This window comes from Podarcis erhardii (assembly GCF_964252035.2).
Source record: "Podarcis erhardii genome assembly, chromosome: 10".
Taxonomy (NCBI): Eukaryota; Metazoa; Chordata; class Lepidosauria; order Squamata; family Lacertidae; genus Podarcis; species Podarcis erhardii.
This window is the reverse complement of record NC_138500.1, coordinates 41,448,101-41,463,788: the sequence shown is the minus strand read 5'-3', so window position 1 is coordinate 41,463,788 and position 15,688 is coordinate 41,448,101. Positions and strand designations below refer to the sequence as shown.

The 15,688-nt window shown below is 41.7% G+C and overlaps 1 protein-coding gene across 8 annotated transcripts in view; it reads right to left on the bottom strand.

Annotated features, from left to right (window-relative positions):
• PPFIA2 (PTPRF interacting protein alpha 2) overlaps nucleotides 1-15,688 on the bottom strand; it is a 266,876-nt gene that overhangs the window by 38,273 nt on the left and 212,915 nt on the right. For all 8 annotated transcript variants that reach the window (XM_081878567.1, XM_081878560.1, XM_081878561.1 and 5 more), the window contains 8 exons: nucleotides 15,517-15,648; nucleotides 14,842-14,904; nucleotides 10,886-10,977; nucleotides 8,776-8,911; nucleotides 8,206-8,426; nucleotides 6,922-7,159; nucleotides 4,467-4,496; nucleotides 1,939-2,069 (listed from right to left, as the gene is read on the bottom strand). In XM_081878567.1, the coding sequence (XP_081734693.1) occupies nucleotides 1,939-2,069; nucleotides 4,467-4,496; nucleotides 6,922-7,159; nucleotides 8,206-8,426; nucleotides 8,776-8,911; nucleotides 10,886-10,977; nucleotides 14,842-14,904; nucleotides 15,517-15,648 (1,043 nt within the window). The remainder of the gene's footprint in view (nucleotides 1-1,938; nucleotides 2,070-4,466; nucleotides 4,497-6,921; nucleotides 7,160-8,205; nucleotides 8,427-8,775; nucleotides 8,912-10,885; nucleotides 10,978-14,841; nucleotides 14,905-15,516; nucleotides 15,649-15,688) is intronic.

The following is a 15,688-nucleotide window of genomic DNA, read 5'->3' as shown; positions in this document are numbered from 1 at the left end:
AATCCTGCCATTGCATTGCATTCCGATTCAGAAGGTAGATATTGCTTGATCCTAGGGTCTTGGGAAACAGGGTCTTGGGAAACTAGGTCTTGGGAAAATGATGATTCTAGGATCTCTGCCTAGATGTAGTCAGCAAAACTGTTCCAGCTTCCAATTCCAGAGATACTTAATTTCCCCGCAAATGATCCGTCTTCCTGCTCCACACCATAAGAACAAAGACACGATTCTTACAAGGGCATTTTGCCCCATAGTAATAAAAGCCTTTAGAAGTGTACTCAACATACTCTGGAAACCCTTCAAACTCCTATGTGGAGGGCACTTTCCATGAAAAAAAAGAGAGCTTGCAAATTATGTAATGTGATCAAGCTCAGATTCCTAGCATAAAACAAACACATACAAGTGATATTATCAGAGTAACAAGCTATACAGAATTGGCATGCTATGTCCTACTTGGTGGTGATTTGAACATTAGCTATGTGTGAGGGGGCAGATCAACAGTGGCAAAAGCATGCAAACTAGGAATGGGGTGAAGTGGTGGCTAGGCTGGGAGCTCCGAGTTGGTGGTGGTGACCTCACAGGTGTGCCTGCACCTGCAGGATGCTGATATCACCAACCCAGAGTTCCCTTGACCTCACTGCCTCCACCCCCTACCTTATCTGTGTCCCAGTGGGCACCTGGAGGGCACTGCTGGACTTGAAGTGACTCTTATTCCATGGGACGCAATATTACCAAGGCTTTGCAAATGCCCACTCTGCATATTCCGAACAATGTTATAGGAAAACTACATCTAGGAGGAAGAGCTCAATGGGGAAAAAAGTTGGTTGTCCTAATTGAAATTGTCAAGAATTTTGCAATATGGGGTTCAAAAGGTTAGTAGTGGTCTTGTCAAAAATTGCAGTCCTTCACTGGTCTCCTTGCACAGGTCAGCCAAGATTCAAGTTATTGGTTGTATTAGTTGCATTTCTGCACACAAATATCAAACCCCATCACTGAATCCAATATGGATTTTTCATTTTAATCATTGTTGTGAGCGTTGCCTTCTCCTTAGTTCACTTATAGAGAGCCAACAGCAAGGCAGTAAGAGCAACCACAAAAATATACCATTTTGCTCCACCTCAATTACTTAAAACACAAGAGGGTAGACTTCAGGCTTGTGTGGTCTGTCTTGATTTTTACTAGAACCCTGAGATCTACAACTGGAGCCTGGGCCAAACAACATACCCTTAGAATTATAGCATTCTGAACCCAGGAACTTATTTTGAGGAGCTCAATGTCCTTCCACACCAAAATCCACTTTTGGTTATCCACAGCTTTCTTCATTTCAGCAATGTAATACAGGGCAGGGGGTGATCTTGTATCCGCCATCTCTAAGCAGCTGGAAGTCGGAATCCTTGCTCATATACCACAAATTACCAAAAGATCTACCAGTAGATCTAGATCTGACTTCTGCTCACGTTTGATCTAAAGGGGCTACAAAATGGGAGACCAGACATCCAAATCAGACTGGAATTCAAGGAGTCAAGTTGTAAGAGTTAATTCCCACCTTGGTGATGATGTACAAATTTTTAATTAAGAAACAATTACTCTTGGAGAACTACATTTGGACCATATAAGAGGCCTGGGTGAGCTAGGAACTAAAACAATCAATGCAAGCAGGGCAAGCACGATCAATGCAATGAAAGCCACTCTTTCACAAAGAAACTTGTCCAGTTTCTCCTTCAGATAAGCTACTTCTCATGGATCCTGACATGAAGTGGTGAAAAAAAGAAAAGCCATCACAGGGTGGAAAACCCCCCCAGCAGTCTGCATTTCCAGATAAATAGAATACATTGGAAGTTATGTGGAAGTTCACCTAGAAGTCATATGAATGGGTGCATTATAAAAAGAACACAGCACATTCAAGTTGTGAATTACTGTCTGAAGCAATGAGCTTCTTACCTTCTAGCATCATTGTGGTATGAAGAAGGTAGAGTATGAGTCATTCTAATGGCTCTAGGTGTTGGAGGAGGGGAGGTTTCACATTTTATTGTGGCTTTGTCTTCATGCCCATCTTCTTCGACGACTGCGATCTACAAACAAACCATGTCCATAAAAGGCAGCTTAGAAACCAACTTCCTAAGTTATTTGCAAGAAATAATTCAAATTGTGCAGTAGGCAAACTGTTTGGAATTCACCATACTTTCCAAGCAAGCATAAGGGCTTACATAAAAACCACATTCCATTCGTGGGACGCAAAAGTAACAGAAGAAAAACGCCAAGGAGATAATCGGATATGATCATGGCCCTACAGAGAGCCATTCAAGTCCCATTTTCCAATCTCTGAGGCCCAAACTGGCCCAAATGAGCACACAACTGGCCATAAAACATATCAAGCACAGGTCAGTGCTGGCACTATGGTGAGCACCCAGGCAACATGGTGTCAAATGGTGTCAACAGCTTGTGGAATTATGTACCAACTCTTTGTAATCCACTGTAGGCACCCATGGGGGCTAAATGCCTATGTTTCCATACTGGATGGAAAGTTTCCACCCTCAAATATACAATGGATGGAAGACATGACACAACTGAGGAATTTCAAGAAAGTGAACCTCTTTATTCAGAAAAGGAGTGGAAGATTCTTGGCTATATCGACACCCTACACAGGGTTGCACAAACAAAGAATACTGAGCAAGTTTGGGCTGGTAACATAATTCCACACCCCATCCTCTTGACATAGATACATAATTATTGTGGGGGGTTTTTGGTTAATTTCTTTTCTTTTCACTATTAATGTTTATTGCAACTCTGTGTTGCTTTTTTTGCTTGTGATTAGCCTTTTTTTTTTTGTATATAAAATAATCAAAAGCATAATAAAAACTATAAATAAACCACACACATGATTGGCCCTTCCATGTTTGTTTTCTAAACAGCAACTGCAGATGCAGGGCAATCTGTATCTGGACCATAGTGATGGTCAAGTTAAATGCCCTCAACTACCTCCATGGCCCTGTTCAAGATTCTACCCTCCCAACTGTGTATAAAGAAAAACCAAGAGTGGATGGGGCCAGTAATTAGCTTACTGTAATGTTTGGACCTCGGGCATCATTTAATTAACTTTATATGGACCCAGTACAGAACAGGTTGATAGGACTGTGTTGCTTACACATGCTGTGTCTTCTCACACTCCATGTTTGCAAAGCCTGGCTAATTTATATGAACATACAATGGATATTCTAGCTCAAAATACTCTTCAGTATTCAAAGTAGATTCAGGGAGGAAACCAATTGTGTGTTCAGACCCAGAGACCCCCCCCCAAATAAAAACACAATTGACTCAAATTTTAGTTTTGGTTTTTGGCAGAATTTAGGCCACAACTTTATTGATTACAGAAAATGAGTGGTTGCATAGGCTCTGGTTCGACTAGCTCCCTGCACCCTTGCAGGTAGTGCTGACCCAGAGCTCTATCATAGGTCAGCCAAGGGTGAACACCTGAGGTAGGTAGAAAGCCTGGGAACAGACTATGCCCACTCCCCAGATGCTCCCCTGGACTCAGGCATGGGAACAATCCCCTTTTGGGGGTTGGCCAAACCAAGTTGAGTCCCTGGATTCCTTTAACAGAATACCCTTCACATAGGGATGGCGAGACTGTTCTCCCATCCCTATCACCTGAACCACTGCCTATCCGCAACCTTAGAAGTTGTGACGATTTGCTATGCAGCAGACAAAACCCAAATGGCAACAGCCAATCAGCAAGTGGGGAAAATTCCTGCTGTGCCCCTGTCCCAAAGACAGATGACACATGACGGCATAGCAAGGTCAATTGCAAAAATGCCCTAAATATAGGGAGAAGTATACCCACCCACAACCAGAAAGTCAGTCTCCAGGTCTCACCGCAACACGTGCCCTCTTTTAGGGAGGACACGCTCTGCCACTAAAGAAGTGTATAAAATTGAGACCAGCAAAAGACAGGCCTCAGATATTGACTCATCTGTGTAATTTGATGCATGCCACCATTGTTTCATTAATCCCACATACATAGCCAAAGTTACAACTGGATACATATCAAAGCAAGATCAAAATTATGTATCAGTACAGAATTACCAGGGTTCTGCTTAATAAGCTGGAAGTAATGACAACTTCTGGTAGTTTCATATATGCTTGTGTCATGTATTGCTATAACATTCAGGGTGCTTTACTATTTAGAAGAATAATGAGAAGTTTTCTGCAGCTTTATAAACTAATATGCAAAGTTATGATTCACAATGAGTTACACATCAAATTTCAAAGATGACACAAATCATCTTTGTGAGTTTCAAGAGCTGAGGCCTGATTTTAGATGTTCTCAAGTTCCAATTACAAATGCAAAAATTCATTTTGCAAAATTACTTTAAAAAACCTGTGGGAAAAATCCGGTTAAACTGAGTTTTAAGTGCACATGGGAGAAAATTCACAGCAGCATGCTAAAAGAGAGAGAAAAGTATGCATACCTTTCTCCGGTGCTTCCTGAGATCACTCGGCTGGAGTTGAAAACAAAGGAAAGAAGAAAGGGGAATGATCAAAGCCGTGTAGGTAAAATAAAAGATACTGATATCCTATCCATTTCCATTTTTCAACATCAAACCGGAAAATCAATGTTTTGGAAACTGCAAAACTTCAAGTAAAATACTATGGCTTGGATCTAGAGTTAACTTGTGCAAGGTGAAAAGCACTCCCACTTATGCAAAGCAGCCCCATGAAATCTCCCCGTTTCCCCATATTGCTGCAACTCCACTAGCCTCATCCAAGATTGTTCAAGGTAGTATGTTGAGCCTCAGAAGGCTTTTCGGAGATTATGGGCTCTGTGGTAGATGGGGGAAGGACTCAGGAAAGTCCCACTGTATGATGAGAATTCTGCTTAGTTTTCTCTGGAACCAACTCCACAAACATACTTGAATCTTTTAATTTGCAGTTAGATCCTATGCTGCTATTTTAACTGCAGCAGGAAAAGCAGGGCTGCCTTAAGTCGCATTTGTTGCCATGCAGCAAATTAAGTTCTGTCCCTATGTAGTACCACCCAGTGCTATTTTTCTAGAACTCATCATCTTCCTTGTTCTATTATGATAGCAATGGTGCCCACCTGAGAGGTGCTGGAACTGAATCCTGGTGAGTTGCAGCTGAAGAAAAGCCCTGGTACCACCCCACCAGTCTTCTTGTGACTCTGTTTTGCTGTTGCAACACCAGGAGTTGATTTGGATGTCATGAATGAACTCTGTAGTAGGCTTCCACCTCCTTTCCCTGCCCTTTCTTCTCCCATGCATTCTACTTTAATAGTAACTTCCTGACTTTTGACAAACCATAGTTGGCCATGATATCCAAACTGGCAAACTATGGCTTGAATAACCCCTTGCAAACCAGAGTTGGGAATCTTGTATCAAACTTGTAAATGGAAGTTCATACATGCAATGCCTTTCAGTTAGTAAGGCTTGGGGATGTGGACAAGGTGTTTGGATTGGTCAGGGTGACCACTAGCACCCTAGACCCTGAGCTGGTAATATCTAGGAGGGAGGGGACAGCAGGCTGGGCTAGGGAGGTGATTAATGTCTCCTTGTGAGAGGGGGTGGTCCCTGCCTGCTTGAGGGAGGCAGTGGTAAAACCATTCCTCAGGAAACCCTCCCTGGATTCAGAAAACCTAAGTAACTACTGCTAATATCTTCTTCTTGGGCAACGTTCTTGAACAGGTGCTCACAGACCAGATCCAGGTACTCTTGGAGGAAACTGATTTTCTAGATCGATTTCAGTCAGGGTTTAGGACTGGTTTGGGTACAGAAACTACTTCGGTCGCCCTGTATGATGACCTCTGTTGGGAGAGAGACAGGGAAATGTGCCCCTGTTAATTCTCCTCAAGCCCTCAGCAGCTTTCGATACCTTTGACGATGGTATCCTTCTGGAGCAGCTGTCCGAGTTGGGGGTGGGTGGCACCACTTTGCTGTGGTTCTGGTCCTACTTGGATAGTTGTTTCCAGAGGGTGTTGCTTGTGGAGGATTCTCCAGCCCCATGGAGCCTTCAATGTGGGGTTCCTCAGGGTTTGATTTTATCCCCTATGCTGTTTAACGTCTACATGAAACTGCTGAGTGGGGTTATCGATAGGCTTGGAGTATGCTGTCAGCAATACACTGATGACATACAACTCTATTTCTCCTATATATCTGCAGGTGAGAGAGTGGATGTGCTGGATCATTGGTAATGGACTGGATAAGAGCCAACAAACTGAAGCTAAATCCAGTTAAGACTGAGGCACTGTTAGTGAGCAGTTCCCTAGACTGGGATGGCTAGAAGGTTGCCTCCTCTTGATAGGGTTACACTCCCCCTGAAGGGGCAGGTTCACAGATTAGGGATATTTCTGGATTCGTTGTTGTCACTTGAGGCTCAGGTGACCTCAGTGGCGTGGGGTGCCTTCCATTAGCTTCAGCTGGTCTCCCTGCCCTATAGTCTTTTTACAGCACCAGATTTTGCCTCCTTACACTGTGCAAACAGACACGATATATCTGAGAAGTCCTTTTATTAGGAAAAGCACTTAAGGATTCTCACACGAATGCCATCATAAATTTGTTAAGTCTTTAAAGGGCCACAAAACTTTTCATTGTTTGGTATCCTAAACAGCTTTCTGGAGCACTGACTGGAAACATAATGAAGAGTGCTTATCCCAGCAACCCACAAATTCATTTCATTACTATTTTTTATTGTTTACTGTATCTTGTGTAACACTGGCAATGGCCCTATATGAAGTCTTATTGCATTTTGTATTAATGGTTAACGTGATTCTACTACAGACAAAAACATAATAATAGGCAAATAAATAAATGAGCAGGAAAAGAAACAAGCTATAGAAAAAAAATCTTATTTAGAGAAGTAATAAAATAAGTGAAACGATCAGCACAAAACTGTATTTGTACATTTTCTTACCAGTGTCATGATGCCCATACGATCCATCTCCCTGGCTGGGCTGCGGGGAGTGAGTTTTGGAGTAGAATGCCCACTTGGAGGAGAAGAACTTGCAAGGGAGGAAGCTGTAATGGAGCCAGTAATGGATGTGCCAGGATGGACCCTGGCCAGGTTTAAGCCTTCTAGGCTTACACTGGCTACTCTATTTTCTATTTCTTCAGCACGCAATTCCGTTGATTCTTTTTCCTCTTGGATTAACCTATAAACACGAATTGGGAGGCAGCAGAATTAAAACAGCTAATGTCATGTGAGTGGTATTCCAATACAGTGGTACCTCTGGTTATGAATTTAATTCATTCCAGAGGTCTGTCTTAAGGTAAAATGTTCTTATCCTGAGGCATGCTTTTGCTAATGGGGCCTCCTGCTGCGTGCGCTTTTTCCGTTCACATCCTGGGGCAAAGTTTGCAACCAGGAGCAGCTACTTCCGGGTTAGCAGAGCTTGTAACCTGAAGCGTTCCTAACCAGAAGCGTTCGTAACCAGAGGTACCACTGTACAGCGAATTGCTTCCTTGCCCTGATCCCTGGCAACAGTTTAATAAGGTGCTTTTCACAAATGATATAGGCTTCACCAGTACATCATGTTGGAGACCCATCGGTGAGCTTTAAATAAGAAGATAATAGTAATAATAATAATTTTATTATTTATACCTCCGCCCATCTGGCTGGGTTTCCCCAGCCACTCTGGGTGGCTTCCAGCAATATATATATATATATATATATATAATGTCAAATATTATAATGATGTACACTGTAGTCAAAGCATCTATTTCAATTGATTTAGCAATTTTGTAGAATCAGTTGCTTAAATGACTTCAAAGGTTCACCACAGCTGAAACATTCCACCTTGAAAGGTGGAAAACCTACACAACAAACAGTTGAAATGTTAAGGGGCCTGAGAGGTATTGCGTAGTTGTCTCTTATGGCTGTATATTACATGAACATAGCTGAACTAAAGGCTCTACTTTTGGGGAGACATTAAATGCTTACTGGTTTTGCTGACAATAAAGTGGTATACAAATTCTCTTAAACAAATGTACACATTTGCCTTTTCTTTTGAAAAATACGTAATAGTTGTTTCAGGATTGCACTGCTAATATGAATAAAATTCCACCTAAGTTGGTTGTTCTGCTTCCCTCAGAGACCAGCCAGATGCATGTGAATAAACTCATTTTATTTATTGCAAGCATTTCCACGATTTGTTGCCTGGGATGAGAAAGCTCTTGCTTTTTAGTGATGTACAAGTACCTGATTTCTTTGTTGATTGCATCCAGTTGTTCCTGAAGCATCATAGCAAGGGTTTGGGCATCAGAATGTCCACTTGGCGACAGAAGATCCATGGAGCTAAATATTGTATCTCTGTCGTCATCATCAATGTCAGACATTTCAGTGTCACTCTCAAAATGATGGCTGCTCAGAACACCCATCGGTTGACTTCTGCTCCATTCATGATCTCCAAGGGATTTCACCTAATTGGAAAGAAATGCATACCCGATCAGCCTCATTCCAAATGTTAATTTTGAGAGAAATTAAAAACAGAAAGCCTAGTACATTGAAACACTGTTGGCATTGATTAACACCTTTTAGTTTTCTCAGGCCACTTGTACAAGAGTCACTTTCCAGAAAGAGGAATGGCCTTGAGGCAGGGCTTGGCTGGACTACAGTTCCTCCTTACCAAGCCAATCTTCCTGAGCAGCAGTGAATGTTGTGCCTCTGTCACTGAACATCTAGACTCCTTGGACCACTATGGCTAAAACCTATCCATTTCCATTACTATAATAGGAGCACTGCTTTTAATAAACAAAGAACAAGATAAACCTTTGGTTCGTCTCTCCGGATTCCCATACGGCCTCTTCTAGGTCTTCTTATCACCTTAGTAGACCTATAATCTGGTTGGCTATCAACTAGGGAGCTCACAGAGTACCTCAGCTCTGCTGATGAATCAAGATGTGGTCTGAAAAACAGTTGCAGCACACGAATTAGCAGATGCAAATAAATAAGCCAAACCGTAAAAAATAAATAAAAAATCAACAATTTATCAACTGTTTTACAATGTGCAGAGACGTTCATCCTATGAAATCTCATTCTATACATAAAGAAAACAATTTTGGGTGGTTTCCTGAAATACTACAAGGGTAATAAAGCTCTGTGATGTATCTGAATGGAAACTAGAAATAAGCAGTAAAACTCAAAATGACACGTTTTCCTGAGAGTCAGTGTGGTGTGGAGACAGCAATGAAACTTGAACTGGCAAAACTTGGGTTGAAATCAACCAGGATTCAAGACCAAATGAACAACTCTTGGATGAAGCTTAAGTTTCCCACTAGCTTTTGCACTTCCCAAATGTTTCTGCATAATTCTCAGCTCAAACGTTTCATCATTTACAAGGGTGCATTTTGAGAAAAGATACATTTTAAAAGACACACTTAAATATACACTTGAAATGTGATCTTTTCCCCTCCCCCAGATTGAAATAAAACTTAACGTGGAGATGAAGCAGAACAGACTTATGGGTAACTGTATATAAAAGTCATACAAATCAGAAACAGGCTGCATTTACATGAAGTTTATTCCATTTCCCTAATTGTTAATTTCTGAATTGCATGTGAGCTGTCACATGACATAATAGCCATTTCCTGAAAACCAGTGGTATATGATGCATGTTTAGTGCTCACTTCCATGTTATTTGATTTGGGGGGGGGGGGAATCCTTCCAGCAGCTCTTTAGTGACCAACTAAGTTTGTTATTGGTATGAGCTTTCGTGTGCATGCACACTTCTTCAGATACACTGCAACAGAAGTCACCAGACCCTTATATATAGTGAGAGGGTGGGGAGGGGTATTGCTCAGAAGGGTGGTGGGAATGGGTGATTGGCTGATAGGTGTGGTAATCCTGTTGACGACTATTAACGACTGCAATTGGTCTTACAGGAAAAAGCAAGGGGTGAGATGGCTAAAAATAGCTTTATCATGTATAATGAGAGAAGAATCCACATGTATAATGAGATAAAGATCCATCTCATGTATAATGAGATAAGAATCCATCTCACCCCTTGCTTTTTCCTGTACGACCAATTGCAGTTGTCAACTGGTTTACCAAACCTATCAGCCAACCACCCATCCCCACCAACCTTCTGAGCAATACCCTTCCCCACCCTCTGTGACTTTTGTTTCAATGTATCTGAAGAAGTGTGCATGCACACGAAAGCTCATACGAAGAACAAACTTAGTTGGTCTCTAAGCTGCTACTGGAAGGATTTTTTTAAATATTGTTTCGACTACGGCAGACCAACACGGCTACCTACCTGTTACTAGAAAAAAATAACTTTGCAGCCCCTTAACCCAGAAACTCATGGAAGGGACAAAATTGGGGGTGGTACATTGGCATACAGTTCTTTCCTACTGTTTTCATGGGGACGTAATGGAGAAACAGAAGCACACATGTGAAAGGATGAATGGGGGAGCATCAACCTCATCCAGTGACATTCACTGTGTGTCACACCATGACCACTGGTGTGAACGAACGGTAGCACTAAATGCTACAGGTTCCCTAATGCAACAGGTACTGCAACGTGAAAGGAACATTAGAAAATGGGACAGATGTGCTAGCATTATAATCAGGAGAACTAATGCAATATTCATCACATCTGAATTTAATCATGGACTTATTTGTCCATTCCTCTTCCTGCCAACACTTTCCCAAAACCCACGCAAAACAACCTATAAATGCCTAAAGCAGATTTCCCATTGGCAGTTATGAAAGGAAGCGCTTCACCCAGTACCTTAGAAAATGACGATGATTAAAATGATAACATTTTCAAAGGCTGCTTGCAACACATGGTGGATGGTGAACTGCAAACAGTATTTTCAACATAGTATGATTTTAAATGTATTAAAATTAAGAAAATATTATGGTTTTCTTAGGCTACCTTGACAACGTGGGATCAATTAAAGAACCTGCTCTTATTTTCAATTGGTCAAGTTCAACTCTCAGCTTGTCTATTTCATCTGCCAATCTTTCCTGAAAATAATAATAATGACAAAAATAAGAAGTCAACAGTGTTTTTATATCAAAACTTACATTTATCAAAATTAATATCAGTGAACAACATTAAGCTTCTTGGCAACTAAGTACCAACTTACATTGTATCAGCCTAGCAAGGGGTTGTAAAAATATTATTTTCATTAAAACTAATATTTGTTAAATAAGTAATTTGTTAGACTCATTACTTATTGACTAGCATTACTTATTAAGGTTAAAGTTGCAACAAACCAACTAATCATTTTAAACAGCCCAACAAAGCATGTCTATAGATATTTTTACAATATGAAAAATAAATTATTAACAGGAGAATTGTAGAAAAAAATTCCTTTGTCAGCTAGACAAACTAATCATTGGTGGTTTTTAGTGATGCCAGACATAACAAATGGAAGATTATAAATACATTCCAAAGATTCCAGTTTTCACCAATTTTGCATTCCTTCTTTGCTGTTTTAAAGTTTATACAGTCAAACCTCAGCTCCTGAACTCCTCCGTTTTGGAACGTTTTGGCTTCCAAATGCTGAAAACCTGAAAGTAAATGCTCAGAAGCCAAATGTCCAATGCAGCTTCCTGCTTGAGTGGAGGAAGCCTTGCAACCAAACGGAAGCCATGCCTCAATTGTTGAACATTTCAGAAGCCGAACGGGCTTCCAGAATGGATTAAGTTCAAGAATCGGGGTTTGACCGCACAGAGTTCTTAAAAGAATAACACTTTGCAACAAATACATAAATCCAGCTAACGTTAGTTGTCATTGAGGCACACTGAAAACCATCAGATTTGAATCAATTGTTTCTTACTTGTTCTTATGGGTCAGTCACAAATAACAGGATCGAGGACAAAGAACACTTCCCCTAATTTTTTTAAAAGGTCGAGTACAGCAGTTTGAGCTCAGTTTAGCATGATAAAACCACTAGCCCTCAGTGAACAGGGGTGAACTGCATAAGCAAGAAACTATTCCTAAATTAATATAGTAACAACAACAACAACAACAACAGGAATCTAGACACTTCTCTATCGGGGAAAAAAATGCAGCTCAAATTTTCAACGAAAGCAGTCAAAGAAAAATGCACAGGATTTTATATACGAAATCATTTGGCTCGGATCCAGATTTAGGTTTGGAATAGTCCTTTTAAAAGAATTGACTTGAGTATTCTACTCTAAGTACGAATAGGTCCAGATCCAGCTCATAGAACTCCCTTAAGGAGCAGCTATCATGGCTGTGCTGCATTGACTGGTGGAAATTGTTGTATGAAACATCTGGAGGGTTTCATGTTGGGAAAAGAGGATCTACCTTCTTCCCGTGAAACCTGCCCCCACTTGTTCTTGGTATCAGGAAGAATCATAGTATCCTTCTGGTGTGCCACTTATTCTGTACTTTTAGCTAAGAAAATGTAAAAAAAGGGGGGGCTAGCATGGTATGGTGGTTAGAGTGTCAGACTAGGGCTAGGAAGACTCCAGTTCAAATCCCAACTCAGGACAAGAAGAAAACTGAAGAATCTTGGGACATCCACTCTCTCTTGGCCTATCCTAGCTCACTGGGTTGTTAGGAGGACAAAACATGGGGCAAGCATGTCTTAAGCTCTTCGGGGGGGGGGGAGAGAAGCTATAAATGCAGTAAATCAAAAACAAATTCTGGAAACATATTTTTCAACTGCTCAAAATACATATAGGCAACAGCTATTTACATTCCATAAATGCTAAATATGACATTCTCCCCCCCCCACACAAAAAAAGATTCAGTCTCTTCCTGACAACAAGTATAGACAAAATATGGGGATAAGCATAATTGGAAGGAAGCACACTGCTTCGGGTACCATTCTTTGGAACAGAATGTGGCCAACAAATTATTAAAATAAACAAATGAAGCAACAAGGAGCTCATGAGTCATAGTCAGGAAGTCTAATCCCATCCATTCCTTCTGGAAATTCTCTTTTTAGGAACAAATGGCAGCCAAATTAAAAAATGTATTTGTCTACAATGTATTCCCTTCATGTTTGGTTCCGATATCACGTATTAACAGTTATTTTGCCCCTAGACTCAGGGCTCAGCCACAATTCTTTCCCATTCCACTCCTTCTATTTCTATTTAATCTGATACCTAGCAAAATTACTTTCTGCTTACTTAAATATGATTGGTTGAATTTATGTTATCTACTGGCTGTAGGTTGGTAAAGAATTAGAAAAATGGCATTTGTTATAAATGTTTGTAATGAATTTGACTGGTTCATTAAATCAATGGTACATGGGTTAAGCTGTGTTGACTTGCAAAGGGCAATTTTGATGCTATTTTTAATATGACTGTCAGGATTGGGTAGATGTGGGGCTGAAAGCTCAAGACTCATGTCCTCAATAAGTTTCTGGCCATTGACCACCCAGACTTGAGCATTCTATGGAAGCAGAGCAATCAAAATGCATCTCTAGAGTGGGGAAGGAGGTATTTGCATAAGAATGTGGCAGTTTGGAGGAAAGTCTTTCATTCAACCAAATGTATCCAGCCCACATATTTTATGGGGGCAATTCATGCCAGCACTAGGGTCCATAAATATTATCAGCAGGCCAATGAACACTACTTGAAGTGTACAGCCCAATTTGGAAGTAAGTTGCATTCAATGGGGCTCACTCCCAGAGAAATGTGCCAAGGATTGCAGCCTACAGAGGTGCGGGTTCTCTAGTGTATGGCTAAATGTTGATGCTGTGCGGCATGTAGCTCTCTCATATCTTCACTTGGATGTGTGAACAATAGCACTGTCCAGTTTAATTGCTCACACAATGAAACTTCTCCACCTTCTCCTTCCATTGCACCCCCTGCAATCTGATTTGGAGGGTTGAGGGAACTCCATATCAGATATAGAGGGGGTGCAAGGGGCACACAAAGGGAGGTGTGGGCAGGGGTGAAGGAAGGTGCTGTAGTACCCGGAGTGGCTGTCATGATGTAGGGCACATGTGCAGCGTTGCTACATATGGCGCATGCGCCATACAAAGCGGCGCTGCACATATCCTGTATAGTGGTTTGCCGCCGGCGCCACTCCAGTGCCGTATGTACAGTGCCGGCATCCCTTCGTTGCTGCTACAGCCGCGAATGGAGGATCCTCCATTTGCAGCTGCAGCCACAAGCAGACGACCCTGCCACTGTCCATATGACGCTGGAGCAGCTCCAGCGACAAACTGCTATACAGCGCATGGGTGGCGTCACTACGTACAGCGCTTGTGTGTGACACTGTGCATGTGCTGTATAGCGGTTTGCCGCCGGCGCCGCTCCAGCACCGTACGACGGTGCTGGGATCCTCTGCTCGCAGCTGCAGCCACGAATGGAAAATCCCATTCTTCAGTTCGCAGCTGTAGCAGCGAAGGAGGGATCCTGGCACTGTCCGTACAGTGCTGGAATGGTGCTGGCTACAAACTGCTATACAGCACATGCATGTGGCACTGCACATGCGATGTACTTAGTGGTTTGCCGCTGGCGCTGGGATGCTCTGCTCACGGCTGCAGCAGCGAATGGAGGATCCTCCACATGCTGCTGCGGTGGTGCGATGGCTGCTTGTGCCGTCACAAGCCCCCACAGGGTGACTTCTTGTCACCCCCGCAGACATGGAACCAGGGGCGTACCGCCCCCCACTCCCCGTTGTGACGCCACTGGGCGTGGAAAGAGAGAATCCCTTGCACAAGTAGAAGTTGTTCCTCTTGCAGAGTCTTAGTTGGATACAACCCTTAGTTGGATACAACCCTAGGTTCCATTATCTTTAGGAACATTTTCAGGTTTTGAATTCCGAAGACTACTACTTCTTTTTTGGTAATCAGTTGCTTTTTAAAATAAAGGTGAATGCAGGTAGGAAAGAACGAATACCTTATCATGTAATGATTCTTCCAAGTTCTTCCTAAAGCTTTCTGATTCTTGTATTAAAACATTCTAAGAAAGAGAAAAGATCAAAAGTAGAGAAAAATTACAGCAAAATAAAACACATTTCTGCAGAATCTGCAATTTTTTCCACGCTTCCCATTGTAATAACAAGTATTGACTATCCTTTTATGAATATGTTAAAAGTTATACTATTAACACTGATAGCTATCGGACAGCATCAATTTTGGACTGACATTTTTCCATCAACATAGGATTGACATTTTAAACATTAAGCACATGGCCCAGTCTGTGTACTGCAAATACCCCCTGAGTACATGAGTAGCTCCTTTGGGTTTTGAAGAAAGCTGGCAGGAAGGAAAGTCAGTGAGGATTTCACATACAGGAAAGGAACGGGAAGATTTGATGGACAAGGGATCAAGCCTTAAGTATTTATTTGCTTTCCCCCCATAGTATCAAGAACACAACCCCCCCAAAAAAAATACAAATCAAGGTAAGTATGGGACAATCCTCAATTGGGTCATACACTCAGAGTGTATTGAGCTAGATGGACCAATACCTAAGCAAAAGGCAGCTTAGTACATTTCTTCTTAAGCTGATCCATTGATTCTGTTCTGAGCATGACTACCATTGGATATGAACCATTTGTTTTGCTCATTTTACCTTTTCTTCCAATGCTGCCATTCTCTCTTTTAAATGTAGCTGCAGGCGCTCATTAGATTCTGTCAAAAGTCTGTCCACAGTATCTGATAATCTCTTGTTGTGCTCTTCATTCATTTTTTCTCTTTGCCTTGCCTTCGGTAAAGTATCAAGGAAACAAAATGGGCGGTTCCAA